Here is a 17,890-nt window from a genome sequence, read left to right on the forward strand (position 1 = left end):
AACGATTTTTAGGTTCATGTAAATTCGAGGTGGAGAAAGCTCACTTAGGCCATTGTTGCCTGTATCTGGTCTTTGCAGTCTAGCACACTTTGATTTACACCATTACCTGTTTTATCAACTAGGAAAATATTAGATATGAGTATCTTTCCTTTAAGAACTCATGTTGTTGGTTATATTGGGTTGTATACATAATACTGTCTTCTAAATTGCAACGTGGTTTCTTTTTAGCAAAAGCGGTAAATGGAATTGTTAATGTAACTGGTACAGTGTCTGCTCCTGTGTAGTTGGGATTTCTTGACCTTAGTGGAAACAAAACCACGCCTTATACATGTAGCCAAGTCACCAGCATCCTACAGAATATTAGCAAGTGGGCTTGGATGGTTGGAGTGCGTTTTAATTTGGAGCGTTGCAGGAGAATGGATTAACATAATGCTTCCTTGACTTTCTTAGCAGAGGGTATTTTTTTTGGTGACATACAGCGTTTTATTCGCTTCAGGTGTACAATATCGTGATTCACCCACTCACCAGAGCCATATGTTTGTGTCGGTATTAGGAGATTTCCCCCACTGGATTTTTTGGGGTTATCAATATTTGATTATCTGATGAAATCTTATTTTTTCAAACAGATTATCTTTTTACCTCTGATAATATGTGAATAGAAGGCAGTGTGACGATTTATGTAATGGAGAGAAGATTAAAAATATTGAATTCAAGTGCTTAGCAAAGAGCCCACTTCATGTTGCTGAATCGAAACCGTATTTGATTCCATTGAATTTGCCCATTTTGACTTGCTCGCCTGTTTTGCTTGACTTGTTGACAGATGCCACCTCAGTACGGACAGCAAGGTGTGAGTGGCTACTGCCAGCAGGGCCAGCAGCCTTACTACAACCAGCAGCCGCAGCCTCCGCACCTCCCTCCGCAGGCGCAGTACCTGCCGTCCCAGTCCCAGCAAAGGTACCAGCCGCAGCAGGTGAGCGCCCCGGGCCCCCAGACCCCCAGGCCCCGAGCTTCCGCCAGGTCTGCCGAGGTCTGCGTTCCAAAGGCAGACTGGGCTCGGAGTCCTCTTCCTGTCCTGCTTAAAAAGTGCTGCTCTCAGTGGGAAAAAATGTAGTTTTGAGGAAAGTGTAGAACTGAACCTAATGTAAACTGTTCGTTTGCTTATGGATGGATGTTTGAAATCGAAGAGTGGGGAGAGTATGCTCATTCAGAAAAATGGTTTTATTGATCATTTAATCTTGCCCGTTGCCACCTACATGGCGTTTTAATCTTGAGCTTTTTTTTTTTTTTTTGGTGTTTGTTTTAATGATAAGTGCTACTATATCAAAACATTGTTGCCTTTGGCAGTGTTATTCCTCTTAAACTAGCTTATAGACAGATAATCACTTCAGTTGCAATATATTAAAATACTAAAGGGAATCATGTACTTTAAGAATATTAAGCATTTTGTAGTTTAGCCTCATTAAATGCTCTTTTATGTTATTTGGCCATATATGTCCGCTTATGTGATTTGTAGAAAAATAGTACATATGCATTTGATAAAATGATTCAGTCTCATTTTGTTTTAGAGATTGTCACAGAGTGATCTTAAAAGGCGCTGTGAGCTCAGGACTCTTATTCTGAATCCAGATAAATGTTTCATGGTACTTCTAGTCATAAGCATCAGAATGTAACTTTCCATTTTATATTTTCCTTTCTCTTTTGTGGGGTGCTGTAGTGAAGGGAGGGTTATTCAGTTTTTAAAGCGTGTCTTGCACATCTTATAGAGATTGTTGACACTAAGCAAGGTATATAAATATGTGAAGCTTAATTTTAATTCAGCTTATTTTTTAAGTATTTTCTTGGGTTTGTTGGAGTCTTTCCCCATGTGACTTAAGAGTTCTAAAGAGAGTTTATAACTTTACTTTTTTTAAAAAGATTTTATTTATTTGATTTGGGGGGGAAAGAGCACAAGTGGGGAGGAAGGCGAGAGGGAGAAGCAGGCCCCCTGCTGAGCAAGGATTCCCAATGTGGGGCTCTGTCCCAGGACCCTGGGATCATGACCTGAACTAAAGGCAGACACTTATCTGACTGAGCCACCCAGGCGCCCGAGAGTTTGACTTTAAACAAAACATGTTAGGACAACAGCTGAGATCGAAGATCCTGTAGTATCTTGGTTTTTGCATATGTTTTTGAAATTCTGATATTATGTAAAGGGATGTATGGAGGTAGGAATGTATATTATTTCAGAGTTACTTGGTTTAGTCTTTTTATTAAGATGTGGGAAAATTAAATAACCTTCCAATATCATTTCTTTTTTAAGTGAGACTGGTATCCGGGTTTATGAAAATAAAGTTACAGGCTTTTTCAAGGTCTTTCTAAACCTTATTGAACTTCTGGTTAGACAGAATGTTTTTTGTCGTGCCATCAAAATTTAAGAAGGACTGAATAGAGAGATTACATTAGTCATTTTACTTTAGTGCTAAAATGAATCTCTGATTGTAAAACCAGTTTGATTAAGGGTTCCGAGTGCCTGTCATTTCCTTGAAGACCAAGCTCAAATTTACTTCCTTTATGAAGCATTCACTGGTGACTTCTACCACATGGCAATTAGTTATTCAATATCCTTCACACTTAAATATTTAAAGCGTACTACAGATGAAATCTTACTTTAATGACTACTATTTTAATGTACTTCGTTTAGGTCTATTTTATGCTTTGCTACTGTTATTTTATTGATTTGAATATGGTAAACCATATGGTAGGAAATAATGTCTGTGTGACCATGACTCTAACATAAATACTGTCATTTCTGTATATTGTGAGGAAGACAAAAATTCTTCAAACTATGTTGGAAAGTTTTTCTTGTTTTCATACTCCCTACCTGTAGAATGTCTAAGTGTTTTTTAAGTTGCATTACGCTCCTTATGGGACGAAGAGGTGGAAGTCAGAAACGGAGCCAAATCAGAGGGTCTTGTCTGATAGGAACAACTTCGGTTTTTAGGGAGTTCGGTGTTCCGATAGATTTGGAAAGTTTGTCTAGGAAATAAAATTTAGCATTTTAGATATGATTAGTGCCTCCCAAAACGGTAATCCCCTCAAACTCTATCCCCAAACAAAGTAAAAATAACCAACAGAGTATTTTCAAAATCAAACTGAATTTTAATAAGAATTTGTCATTCTGAATTCACATACATTTAAAAACCAAAGAATCTCAGCCATGTTTAATGTAGTGAGCCAGTAGTTCCTAACAGACAGAGCATTCTTTTCTGCGGCCTTTCCTTTTGTTTCCAAACAGCATACATGGAGTGTTGATTTTTATATTAGGGAATCAATCAGCAAATAATACTTTGTGTCTTTTGTTAGTATGATTGATACAAAAAGTAATTTTAGGGTTCCATTAAGATACCTCACTCTGTGTCTTTAACATTTGTTAAAGTGTTATATTTTGAATAATCAATATATTCATATGTTTCAAAAATGAAAAAGCAGGAGGGAAAGGATACAAATAAAAGTCTCCCAGCACAGTCCTCCCCCCTCGTTCACCACCCATCTCACTCTTTGCCAGACAACCACTTTAGTACTTTATTATACAGCTTTCTGGAGTATCTTTATACGAAGAGGCAAGATACCATATTTTAATTTTTACTCTATTTTTAGACAAATGGTGACGTACTGTAACATACACACTGTTCTGTTCTTTGTCGTCCTCCTCCCCCACCCGCTGAAGTACAGTTTCTGTAGATCTTGCCACAGGAGGACATAAAGCAACCCTTCATTCTTTTTCATAGCTTCCTTTCATTTTATGGACATACCATGATAATATTTAACCAGTTCTCTTTTGATGGTCGTTTAGACTATTTTTAATTATTTGCAAGTCAAACAATGCTGCCGTGATAAACTTTGCCTACGTATCATTTCATAAATATGCAAGTGTATGTGTATGATAAGTTCCTAAAAGTGGCATCAGTGTGTCAGTGGGTAGATGCAGTTTTGGTAAATATTGCCAGATTGTTCCTTTGAGGGATTGTACCGATTTATACTCACATCATCAGTATGGGAGAGTACCTGTTTGCCTACACATGTGCTGGTAGCATGCTTTACTAAGCTTCTGGATTTTTGCCAATGTGATAATGTAATTTTAATTTGCATTTATCTTGTTTTGAGTTGTATTGAATGTCTTATATACTTAAAAGCATTTGCTTTTCCTTTTTTTTTTTGTTTGTGAATTCGTATCTTTTTATCTTGCATTTTTCTATGCAGTTGTTGCTCTTTTAAAAATTGATTTAATAAAACTCTATATATAGGGAGACTGAATCTTTGTCTGTGATATGAGTTACTAACCACCCTCCCCCATTTTGTTATTTATCTTTTGAAATTAATTATGATTTATTTATCTACTTGGTCATGCAGAGGGGCTTTTTAAATTAAAAAAAAAGTTGTACTCAGAATTATCAATCTTTTATTTTAAGATCTCTGGATTTTTATTTAGTGGGAGTATGAGGCTTCCATACTCCAAAATTTACAAAGGAACTCTCCCATGTTATTTTGTAGTATTTTCATGGATTCATTTTTGCATTTCACTTACCCTAATCCAACTTAATTATTTCTTTGCTAGATCTTTAAATGCCTTGTCTTGTGTAGGCTGTTGTATTAGGGCTCTACAGAGAAACAGAATGCGTGTGTGTGTGTGTGTGTGTGTGTTCAGTTAGGATAAAGAGATTTATTGTAAGGGATTGGCTTATACAATTATGGAGGCTGGTAAGTCCCAAATCTGCAGCATGGCAGGTTGGAGACTCAGGAGAGCTGATGGCAGAGATGAAGTCTGAAGGTAGTTTGCTGGAGAATTCTCTTAGTTGGAAAGGCTGGCCTTTTTGCTCTATTAACACCTTCAACTGGAGGCCTACCCGCATTACTCAAAGTCACTGGCTTAAATGTTCATTTCATCCAGAAACTCTCCAAGTTGACTCATAAAATTAACCATTCTAGTTGCCTTTCCCTGAATCTCCTCGGGTATAATGTTCGGGGTTCTTCTGGGGTTTTTATTCTTTTCATTGATCCTTCTATTAGTGCACCGACACTATACTGCTTTATTATTTCTTAGGGTTAGTATATCTTCACTACTGTTCTTTTTCAGTTTTCTTGGCTATTGTGTTTATTATGGCTATCATGGACATCAGTAGTGATGTCTGTAAAACCAACAATAACAATAAACTCTTCATTTCTTACCCTGCTTTTTCCTAAGAATTTTTTCCTTTTTGTTGTTACAATAATGGGGTCTTTTTTTTTTTTAATCTACCCTTTTCTTTTTCTGTGAGACAGATGATAATTATAAAAGAGAAACAGAAAAACAAAAATAAGTACCTAATTTGAACAATTTTTGCCTTGTTGAAGCCCACTGACCACAGATGAAGACCATGCTTATGATAAAACAAGTTGGGTTTATTTAGTTTCGGTTGTTACAGGCCAGAGAGAATGCGTACGTTCTTGAGAGCCTCAGGGGCCTCATGGAAAGATGCAGGAGTTGGGGTTCGTGCTGGGTGATTCTAAGAGGGATTAGGGAAGATGGGGGTCAGTCCTAGATAGGCTGCTCTCAAAAAGCTGGGACATTTGGTAATTAGATGTCATAATTTTTATCCACGAGACAGGACAGTTGAAGTGGGGCCAGATTGTCATGGATAAAGAAGCAACAGCCACTTAAAGTAGTTAGAAGAGATGGGTGTTCAGACATTTTTATTGTCGAAAAGTGACCTCATCCAACTCCACTTTCAGTCCTGGTTCTGTGCTGTGGTCTGCTTGTTCCTCTAGCCAGGTTTCCTTCTCTTCTTGCACCCGCATTCTGCCACCTGTCATCTTCCTGAAGGACTTCTCTCTCCATTTCTCCATTGTTCAGGTGGTTTTAAATTTCCTTTAGAACATTCTTCAAAAAGAATTGTAGTTTTTTTGTTGAAAATAATTCTGTATGCCTTATATTTTTGTTGCCATTGTAAATTGTATCCTTTTCAACGTTGATTTCCTCATTGTTATTGGTGTATATAAATCTAATGAACTTTATATGTTAAACTTTTTTTGGTTCAGTGACCCTTTAAGTTCTTGTTAATTCTACCAATGCTTTATAGATTCTCTTAGGTTTTCTCAATTTTTTTAAAAGTTGCTTTTTAAAAAAAATTCACCCCAAACCCCCTCTTTTTTTTTTATAGATTAGCTTCTCCAAAGCATTGTTTGAAAGGGCTATCCATTCTTTTTTTTTTTTTTTTAAAGATTTTATTTATTTGTTTGAGAGAGAGAGAGTGAGCACAGAGGGATAAGAAGAAGCAGGCTCCCTGCTGAGCGGAGAGCCCGATGTGGGGCTCGATCCCAGGACCCTGAGCTCATGACCTGAGCCAAAGGCAGACACTTAACTGACTGAGCCATCCAGGTACCTCAGGGCTGTCTATTCTTGTATTCTCTGGGACTTAAAAGAAGGCTTTCAGCATTTCATCATTAAGTATAATGTTTGTATACTTGTATAAACAAGTTTATTTATTTAGTGGCTGCCCACTACTGGGCAGAAAAGTTCCCCTCCTTTTCTAGTTTGCTAAGGGATTTTTTCATGAATGAATGCCAAATTTTATCTTATGTGTGTGTGGGTTTTTGTTTTTTTTTTTTTTTTAATAACTATTGATATCGTCACTTTGTTTTTCTCTTCTAATCTGTTGTTGGGGGTATGTTATGTGTGTCTTTTTGTTTTAAAGATTTAAATCAAATATGCTTTCTGGAATAAACCTAGCCACATGACATGATATAGTATCTTTTTATACATCACTGAATTCAGTTTTACTGACATTTCTTTAGGTTTCTTGAATCAGTGTTCATGAATGAAAGTGACTTGTAATTATTTTTGTAAGGTTTTGGTGTCTGTTATGGAGTTTTGTAAAGGAATTGGAGAGTAGTCTCTTTTTTAAATCTACTGGAAGAGATTATGTTAAAGTTTGGAATTAACCTGTTTTATTTAATGGTTGAAGTGTCTGTAAATAAAGGCATGTGTAGCCCTTGATTTTTAGCTTCTGTCCCTTTCCTGTTTTTTTTTACTTTTGATCTTATTTCCTTTGTGAATATAGGTGTTTTCAAGTTAGCAATTTCTTCTCGAGTCAGTCTTTTGATTTTATATATATATGTATAAATATATGTTATGTATATAAATTATAAATCTGTATGTTTATATATGTATATATAACTAAATACCCATACAACACATATATATATTCCTGTATATTAGGAATTTATTTCATCCAGCTTTTCAAATTTATTAACATTGTTCATAGACATCATCATTAATTTCTGTAACATCCAGAGTTTAAGGCATTTTATTTTATTTTTAAAGATTTTGTTCATTTATTTGAGAGACAGAGAGAGAGAGAACACAAGCACAGGGTGGGGCATAGGGAGAGAGACAGAGACCGAATTTCAAGCAGACTCCCATTGAGCGCAGATCCCAATGCGGGGCTTGACCTCAAAACCCTGAGATCATGACCTGAGCCAAAATCAAAAGTTGGATGCTTAACTGACTAAGCCATGAAGGTGCCTCTGGCATTTTAATTCATAATGTTTTACCCTTTTTTTTTTTATTCTTGACTGATCGTGTCAGTGGTTCACCTTTCCAAAGCAACTTTAGTTATGTCCTGTTACATGTTCTTTTTTAAAAGTTTAGTTAAAACATTCTGTTCTGCTTTGATTATGTCTTGCTTTCTATTTTACTGATGTTTATTTTGCCGTTCTTTTTTTCAGTCAAGTGAATGCTTAGCTTATTTGAAACATGTTTGTCTCATGGAGCAAAATGGAAGACTAAAAAATTTCCTCTTCACTACTGCTTTGGCTGAATCTCTCAGATTTTGATATGCATCATTTCTGTTTTCTTTTAGTTCTAAGAATTTTCTTATTTCCCTTCTTTTTTTTTTTTTGGAAGACAGTTTTATTGAGTCCTGGGTTTTCTTCCCTCCAAAAGATCGATGTATGTTTTTGCAGTTGGCTTTGGACACAAATCATCTGGAACCACATTTTGTGTTTTATTTTGTAGTTTTATTATAAAAATAATTCTTACTATGCTGATAAACAGAATGATGTACTCACCTGCCACCATAATTCCTTGCATTTACTAGCCTATGTATATACAGGTATCCTCAGTTGTCCTCAGAATTCCTTTATAGTATGTTTTCTTCAAGCAGAATTCAAAGAAATATGATACATTGATTTGGTTCTTAAGTCTTGTTATCTGGAACAGTTCCTTCTTCCCCTATCTGCATTAGAGCCTTTGGCATGTTGAAAAACTGAGTCAACTGTCCTGTGAAATGGCTTGGTTTGGTTCTTTTCTCTTGATGTGGCTTAATTTGTTCATCTAGCCCCTCTAATCCTATAACATAAACAGCTTTGTTTGTGGTTGTTGTAAATCACGTTCCCAACATGTAAGGCATTGTTCCTGTTCAACTGAGGGGTCGGTGACCTCTCTGTGAGGTGAGGAAGCCTCCGAGCCTGCCTGTCCGGTGACCATTAGCTGTCTTCCAGCTGAGTGTGTGGAGACATTGTGATGAAGACACGCCTCTTCCTTTGTGCTCTGTCCAGATCGCTCAGCAACAGACTCGAGGAGTATAACACATGCTTTAGGCCACTAAGTGTTGGGCAGTTTGTGACATATCATTACTGACTGACATGGTGTGAACACTTCATAGGTGATGCTGTGAGCGTATTACATCAGGATAAACATAATGTTTTGTTGTTCCACTGTAGTGATGTCAAGATTGATCAGTGGGTTCGGGTGATGATGGCTTCTGGGACCACTTTCAATAGAATTATCTTCTTGAGGTTTTTGCAGACCACACCATTAAGTGTTAATTTTGACCAGAAACCCTGATGAAGGTTAGCTTGTGGTTGCTAATTCTCAGTGGAGCCATTTTCAAATTCTTCCTACCTCTCAGTATCAAGTTCAAGACAGGTATTTCTCTGTTCTCTTTAGTGGGTTTTCATGTTCTCATATGATGGGTATAGCCCTTCTGAGTCTCTAATTTATTTGAGATGTATGGTCTCATATTTAGTCCCTTTTGGCAGGCCCTGGACTTTTCCTTTTCCCTGTATAGTCCTCCAGTGTAAAGTTAACATCTATAGCAAGGCAGCCTCTATCGTATTGCTCCTACTTTCTGTGTTCTTGGTTTACTTTCTGTGTGCTTTTGGTTTCACTCACATTCATGCCAAGTCTGTGATCCATTTAAAATATCATTTCATCCAGTATTTTAGATATTTAAATCAATTTAAATACATTTTAAGTATCTAATCTGCCACATGGCTAGAACTGGTCCTCTTATATTTTCTAGCTCTTTATTTGATATCCTTTACACAGTTTAAAATGATAATAGGCATGTAATAGAATAGCTTATAACATACAGACAGTACATTCTCATTTTATAATGAAACTTTTCTAATGCCTCCTTTATTCTTTGGAAATAAAATTCATATTTAATACGTGATCTACACCAAATTTGTAGATATGTTACCTACACAAAATTTCAAACAAGGCAGAATAATGCACTAACTTTATATGGATAAACTGTCATATTAATTAAATGCTGAGGCATAATTATATTGGAAGACTTGTGAAATAGGCACTTGCATGTGCGTGTGAGATCACTGAACTTGGCAACTACAAAATGAGTGTTTTAGCAACTCCGATATCTTAAGCAGGGTTGTCAGTGGTGATTCATCTTTTAAGATGGTGAGCAACTCCTGGTCGAAGTCTGAACAAAACAAAGGATAATTTTTCCTCAATATACATGGTAGTTTTATTCCTGGAAAATTCAGTATGTAATAAAATTATTTTAAGAGTAATTTGTTAATTTAAGAGTAGTTTGTTTTTACATGCAAAACAGAGTTCTAGGCTCAGACAAATAATTAGCTTTTTGTGTGATTTTGTGTAATAATTGTGAAGTCGCTGTGCAAATGAGGAATATAGGTACATTGCATGAACAATTTGAAATCGTGAGCAGGGTTTGAATCCATGGGATCTAATACCATACAACAGTAATTATATAAAATGAAAATATAGGACTTTTTTAAAAATGATTTTATTTCTTTATTTGAGAGAGAGAGAGAACATGAGGTAGGGAGGGGCAAAGGGAGAGGGAGAAGCAGAAGCAGGCTTCTCGCTGAGCAGGGAGCCTGATGAGGAGCTGGATCCTAGAACTCCAAGACCATTACCTGAGCCGAAGGCAGACGCTCAACCGACTGAGCCACCCAGACGCCCAGTACAGAACATTTTTAATAACATGTTCACGGAGTTGTTTAACAGAAAAGGTAAGTTAGCCCAAGGTGTGGAGATACCGTAAATTTGTGAATAAGGTACACACACACCCAGTAGGAATCAGTAAGAATGTTGTCTAAATTACTACAGTTTTTTTTTTTTTTTGGACCCTATGTGTTTCTTTGAAATTAACTGCAATTAACATGTAATGTGAATAATATTTTAAAATTCTGTGTAAAGGATGCTAATCAATGACAAAAGGAACGACCCGTTTCAGCAGTACAGCAGGTCAGATATTCTGAACGTGTCTCTGCTGAGCAAAAACGTCTAAAATGGTGGCTCCGTTCATAGGGAGACATATAGTTCAATTGATCCTTTCTCATTTTTTTAAAAAAAATATTTATTTGAGAGAGAGAGAGAATGAACGGAGGGGAGAGGCAGGGGAAGAGGGAGAAGCAGACTCCCGTCTGAGCAGGGAGCTGATGCGGGCTTGATCCCAGGACCCTGGGCTCATGACCTGAGCCAAAGGCAGACACTGAACTGACTGCGCTACCCAGGCACCCCGATCCTTTCTCATTTTTACCGTTTCTCACAGCCCTCATGTCATCCCTTTCCTCCTAACCCAGCGAGAATTCCTCATCCATCATTCTCATTACTTGTCTGTGTAGACTCTTACTATATTGTTCTGTCCCCTCCCGGTCTTACAAACCAACTTCAGCAACTCTGATGAGAACCATCTCTGTGTCCACTCCAGAGGACTGGGGTAAGGAAGGACGGAGGGAAGACTCTAACTTCTTTAAGTTCCTGACCGCTGACCTCAGCTGACCCCAGCAGACCCACACGCCAGACCTCCACTTGCCCTAGAGCTAGTTCACATTCCCGTCTGTCTTCACCTCTCCACTCTTTAAGCTGGTGATGTTGTTTCCTATTTCATCAAAGAAGTGCAAGCAGTTGGGAGAACTTAACATACCAACCAACCTGTGTCTGCACATACGCTGTGCCTTCTGGTATACTCTGGTTGAAACCTCAGGATCCTGTGCGCGTACCATGCCGTGCATTGTGGAGTTCTAATGGGAGTAACCAAAAACAAAAACAAAACAACAACAAAAAAAACCCAGCTTTTTCTTTTTCTTTTTTTTTTTTTTAAGATTTTATTTATTTATTTGAGAGAGAGAGTAAGGGAGAGCGCATGAGCAGATGAGCAGGGGGGAGGGGCAGAGGGAGAGGGAGAAGCAGACTCCGCGATGAGCAGGGAGCCCGATGGAGGGCTCAGTCCGACGCTGGGATCATGACCTGAGCCTAAGGCAGATGCTTAGCTGACTGAGCCACCCAGGTGCCCCACAACCCACCTTTCTTGACCCAAACCAACAGCAACCTATTTCTCTCTTCATTCACCGTCGTCATTTGCTGTTACCCTTGAGCTGACTCCAGATAGGCTTTTATTTTGACCACTCTGCTGAATCAGCTCTTTTCAAAGCTGCCAGTGTCTTATCTGTTATGTGGTCCAATCAGCAGCTGTCATGTTTCCATATTGCACCTGTGGGAGCACTTGATGCAGGTGGTAGTATCTTCCTTCTTGGAGCACTTTCTTGTTTCCTGGGACACCACTCTCTCCTGCCTTTCTTTTTACCTTGCTGGCCACTCTGCTCTCCTTTGCTGGTTTTTCTTTGTCTCCCTGACCTTCAAAGGTTGGTCTGTGGTCAGGGCTCAGTGTTGGAGCCTCTTCTGTTGTCTTTACACACTTTACCTGTGTGATCTCATTCAACCTTATGGCTTTGAATATCATCTAGAGGTTAAACCTTTCAAATACATTTCTGCAGCCTGGACCCCTCTCCTCCATTCTGTAACTGTATGCCCAGCTGCTACTTGGCATCTCGTGATGAATGTTCTAACAGGCTTTTGAAACTCCGTATAGCCAAAGCAAACTCAGGACTCACTTCTTCCACAAACATGCTCTTCTGTATTTCCCTCTCGCAAATCCTCCATAACACTTTGGTCAGAAACTTTGAAATCTTCCTTGAATCTTTTTCTTTCAAACTCATTTTACCTTTGAAACATGTTCATCATCTAAGTAGATCTCACTAGTTTTATTGCTACCACTTTGGTCCAAGGCATCATGATGTCTTACTCGAAGTGTTCCAGGAGCTCCTAACTGGTCCCCACCTTTCAGCGCCCTTGTTTACTACAGGATGCAGCAGCCAGAGAGATGCTTTATGGTGGCTGGTGCCCCACCTGGTGGCGTACCCTCCCCGGTCCCCTCCTGCCTTCTTTCACACTGGTCATCTTGTGGTGCTCATCTCAAGGCATTTTTACTTATTGTTTGCTCTGCCTGGAAGGCTCTTCTCCCAGATTGCTACAGGGCTTTTCCTTGGAACTCTTCCAAGGAAGACTTAACTTCTTTGAGGTCTTTACTCAAATGATACCTCATCAGGCAAGCCCCCTTCCCTGGCCACTCCGTGTAAAACAGAGCAACCCCCCTTTCTCCCCGCGCTCCTTTTTACTTGACCATGTTTTCCTTTTCTCCGTGGCCCCAATCTCTAGGTAACGTGTTACTGCCCTTTTCAGTGGCTCCCCCACTAGGATATAAGCATTATGAGCGGAAGGACTTGGTTTTGTCATCGCTGTGTCCCCAGTAACTAGCACAAAGTAGAAGCACATGATATACATGTTGACTTAATCACTCAAAAGTATTTTTTATTTACTAGTACATAGTAAGTAGACTTTACAGTGTTGAAGAAAATAAACATTTACTGCCAAGTATTTAGACTTTGAAAGTGCTTTGATATTGCAGACAGTGCTGTACTGAGCATTTTATAGGTGACTGCTTTGTGCTTCACGTGTGCGTGTATGTGTGTGCACACTTGCACAAGTTTTTACTTGTAAACTCCACAAATGGAATTTCTGGGTAAAATAACAGGCACATTTTAAAGACTTGGTGTTTTACCAAATTCCTTTCCAGAAGGTGTTAAGAAATGATACCTCCTACCAGCTCTTGTATATTCATTTTCATATTTATTTTTCCAGTGGTATTTATCTCTAGTAAGGATTCTACATAGTTATTTTTTTTGAACCCCAGCAATGTTAAGGAGACCTCACAGAATTTTGAACTAGATATAGAACCTGCCTGATGTGTTACTGTGGTCATAGATTGAATAGATAATAGAAATTTGATCTCATCAGCAAGAAGTACACAGTTGGACATTTGTTAATTTTTTTATTTACCTTTGACTCAGAGGCTCCAAAATTATCACAGAGTCTTATTATTTGCTTTCATTACCATTTGTTTCTTTCCTCTGCTATTTTAGGAGGTCAGAAATAGAACTACAAAGTAAGAATAGGCCTGATTGATTCTTCCTGTTGTAGACCAAGAGAGAATGACCAATGTAACAGTGAAATCCACTGTCCATTTGGCAGACAGTGTATTTACTCAACCCTCTGATGCTTCCTTCTTAAAAAGAATATTAACTTTTAAGGCTTAAAAAAAAAAACCCAGCTATTTGAAGAAGTTGCTTCCATATTAGAGTGTTTTTGCACCCCTGCTTACTTCCTCAAACTGCTTTACCTAAGATTTGATATTTTTGTGTAGTAGGGAAAACCTTTAATGCCAAAAGTTTTCACTTCTTTGTTTTTTGTTTTGTTTCAAAGGTTCCATTTGCCTTCCATTTCCTCAGTTTTGGGTTGGGAAGTATTATGTGGGGTCTATTTCCTGGTTCACTGTTGCCTCTTAACAAACTCTCATTACCTTTCTCTCTCCCCTTCTTCCTGAAGACTCATAATCTTGTCCTTTTATCTCTACTTCCTGTTCTATTCAAATCCAGTCTTGTGAGATGCTGAAGAGAGAGGTCTTGTTGTCCCTTGTGGTACAGATTCTCCTGGACCTTTCACCCACTGCCTCCTAATGGATGCACTTGTTAGGTGTCGAAGGGAGTGTGCCAAGAATCCGGTAACCTGCGAGTAGTCATGTGGTATGGAAACCAGCCTGACTGTCAGGACGCGTTTCTTTGACAGTGGTCTTCTGCTGACTCAGCTCCACCTCTAGGACTGTGACAGTTGGTAGCCAGAATCTCCTCTCTGTTTTCATGGCTTTAAACTACACTGTTGTTTGCATCGCCAGAAAAATCTTTCTTTCTTTAGAGAAGATTTGTAGGAGGTACTCCATTCAAAATAAGTTCCAGTTTATTTCAAGAGAATATATCAGGATGAATCTTTTTAAAAACCCAAGTGTAAAGCAGTGAGAGAATTTCAAACTACACGTTTTAGGTATAGCTTTTCTTCTAGGTGATAGACTTCTCTGATACTTGAGAGAACTATTGACCATTATGAATGCATACTTCTCAAAATACAACTTTATCTTTTTACTTATTATTTTTTTAAAGATGTTATTTATTTGAGAGAGAGAGAGAGGGAGAGCACAGAGGGAGATTGAGAGGGAGAAGCAGGCTTCCCGCTAGGCAGAGAGCCCACAGTGGGGCTTGATCCCAGGATCCTGAGATCATGACTTGAGCCAAAGGCAGATGCTTAACTGACTGAGCCACCCAGGCACCCCCAAATTTATCTTTTTAATTTTTTTTAACCTTTGTTTATTGGGAAAATTGAAGAAGACAGAATGGTTAGGAAAAGAAAACATAAACCATTTATTGAATGCCTTTGTGATTGAAAATGCTTTGTATGTTGGGAATTCGGTGATTAATCAAAATGTTTCTGACCTGAAGGGACTTCTGGTAAAGTGGAAGGGTTGACATGGCAAGATAATGACAGTATGGTGGCAGAGGTATGTTTTTGAGCATGACTGGATGTTGGTAAAAGTACCTCAGAGGAAGTTTTGAAGGATGAGTTAAGAGTTGCTTGTGAGAGAAGAAGAAATGATCCTGAGGGTAGGACTGATTCTTTGTTAGTGAGAATGGAGGTAATGTTCAACCATGAATGGAACTAAGTAAGACTTGAAGTTTGGTTAAAGTAGTCAAGGTCAGGGGCACCTGGGTGACCCAGTCAGTTAAGCGTCAGCCTTCAGCTCAGGTCATGATCCGGGTCCTGGGATCGAGCCCCACACCGGACTCCCTGCTCAAGTGGGAAGCCTGCTTCTCACTCTTTTCCCAGCTCACTATCTCTGTCGTGCTCTCAAATAAATAAATGAAATCTTAAAAAAAAGTTGTCAGGGTCATTTAGAACATGACTGGTTACTTACATTGCTTTCCCTCAGTGATTAAAAATGAAATAAAAGATTATTCAATGATTTCTTTAAGCAGAAAATAGTACAAGCTGAGCAGTTAACTTGTAACAGTGCATTACTTCATAGTCGAACCAAATGGAAGTCTAAGTCTACTTTGATATGAGGAGGTGGACACAAGTATTTGAATTATATTTTCTAAACTGCACTTTAGGGACACCTGGGTGGCTCAGTCAGTTAAGTGTCTGCCTTTGGCTCAGGTCATGATCCCAGGGTCCTGGGATCAAACCCTGGGTCATGCAGGGCTCCCTGCTCAGCGGGGAGTCTGCTTCTCCCTCTCCCTCTGCCTGCTGCTCCCCCTGCTTGTGCGCTCTCTCTCTCTCTCAAATGAAAAAATTTAAAAAAATCTTTAAAAAATAATAAATAAAATGCCACTTTATTTTATTTTTTAAGATTTTATTTATTTATTTGACAGAGAGAGAGGCAGTGAGAGAGGGAACACAAGCAGGGAGAGTGGGAGAGAGAAGCAGACTTCCCGCTGAGCAGGGAGCCCGATGCAGGGCTCGATCCCAGAACGCTGGCATCATGACCTGAGCCGAAGGCAGACGCTTAATGACTGAGCCACCCACGTGCCCCTAAAATGCCACTTTATTTAGACATCTTCATGGTGAGCAGTTTTCAAAAGGAGATACAGTAAACTTAAAAGTATTTAGCAAATGGGAATCATTTTGGAAAGATGGGGAGATAGCATTCAAGTATGAGTATAAAATACTTGAGGATTAATAACTTGCCACTGAAATAAGTCACTTAAAGGAGTTCCAAAGTTTCATTAGGAATATTGGTGATGATCCATTGTGGCATAAATATTTCCTTATTATTATTGTTATTTAATTATTTAATCTATGTTTCTTATTACTTCTGTGACACAATGTTAATTTATAAGCTCCTCCTTATTCTACAGCTATTGGGGAAAATCATAGAAAGCCTGTATTAAATCACTGAAGTCCTCATATCATTTGTTTTATAAGATTTTGTTATAAAAACAAAGAGAAGGACATTTATAGTTTGTTGCCATTAATTGCTTAATGTTTAGATATTAACACAGGAATCTATTAATTAACTTGATAGTAAAAACTATTGGAATGTAGGTTGATAAAAATTATTCTTTGTTTTAAAGGAGATTACTACTGCAGCCTTGGGTTATGTTTGGATTTTGAATCTCCTCCTTTTTTCTTGCTTACCCTGTTTGCAATTGTCTTAGTCTTTGAACCGTTGCTAGGGGGAATTTCTTTTAATTTTAAAGAGCTTGTGAGCATCTAAGGAGAAAACTTTTAAGTTACTTTCAGGTCTGAGCAAGGCCCACTCTTAGACTGATTTCTGATTGTTGAGTTGGGTAACTATTTACCTGCTTTTAGGACTCATGTTGGAGCCTCTCCTGGGAGCTCGCAGGTGGCGTGACAGTCTGTAGAGCCAGCAGCCTGCAAGGTGGGCTCTTGGCTGGAGTGACCAGAGATAAGGAGGACAGGCATGAGAAAGTAATGACTTTCCTCTCCTTGCTATTTTTTTTTCTCCCTTGGGAGACAGAGCAGTATATTAAAAGCACTAATTTTGAGTATAGATATAATTTGTTGCCTTAATAGTATCAGTTCATATATAATGGTCAGTTTTGTGTGTATGTGTTTGTGTGTGTGTTTTGGGTCTTGATATAATCCTGAAAGCTTTTTAAATAAGTAAATAGAAAAATCTGAAGAATGAACGAGAACATTTTGAGAATGTTAGAATGTCATTTGACGTGTATGTGGTATTGTTGTTTTTATTTTATTTTATTTTATTTTTTAATCTATTTATTTTTAGAGAGGGAGAGGAGCAGGGAGGGGCAGGGGAGAGGGAGAGAGAGAATCTTAAGTAGTCTCCACACCAAGCATGGAGCCCTATGCAGGGCTCGATCTCATGACCCAGAGATCGTGACCTGAACCTAAATCAAGAGTTGAACTCTTAACCGACTGAGCCACCCAGGCACCTCTTTTGTTGTTGTTGTTGTTGTTGCTATTGCTGTTTGTAAGATTTTTATTTATTTATTTGAGAAAGAGCATGAGCATTGGGGAGAGGCAGAGGGAGAGGAAGAAGCAGATCCCCTAATGAGCAGGGAGCCCGACATGGGGCTTAATCCTAGGACCCTGGGATCATTACCTGAGCCGAAGGCAGGTGCTTAACCAACTGAACCACCCAGGTGCCCTGCTCATTATAGTTTTCATACAGTCAACTTTCCTTGAATTTACATTCTGATACAAGGGAGACTGTGGAATTTCTTTTTCCTGTCCCCCCCGCCCCCTACTCTCAACTGCCTTTTTGTGTTTCATTGCTCATTCAATTTGTTAAAGTATGGAAAAGAAGGTAAAACATAACTTATATATGACATTAAAGTTCTTCCTTCATCAGTTTCTTTGATTTAAAAAATTCTTAGAGTAATAGGCTCTCTA

The 17,890-nt window shown here is 38.5% G+C and overlaps 1 protein-coding gene across 12 annotated transcripts in view; it reads left to right on the plus strand.

Moving 5' to 3' along the window:
* Window positions 1-17,890, plus strand: part of ARID1B (AT-rich interaction domain 1B) — a 428,002-nt gene that overhangs the window by 123,664 nt on the left and 286,448 nt on the right. For 11 of the 12 annotated variants that reach the window (XM_087865606.1, XM_087865608.1, XM_087865604.1 and 8 more), the window contains exon 3: window positions 821-970. The exons of the other annotated variant lie outside the window; for it this stretch is intronic. In XM_087865606.1, coding sequence (XP_087721732.1) covers window positions 821-970 — 150 coding nt within the window. The remainder of the gene's footprint in view (window positions 1-820; window positions 971-17,890) is intronic. 12 annotated transcript variants of the gene reach the window in all.

The sequence above is a fragment of the Ursus americanus genome, chromosome 11 (genome assembly GCF_024610735.1).
Source record: "Ursus americanus isolate L20-20 chromosome 11, mUrsAme1.1.p, whole genome shotgun sequence".
Lineage (NCBI taxonomy): Eukaryota > Metazoa > Chordata > Mammalia > Carnivora > Ursidae > Ursus > Ursus americanus.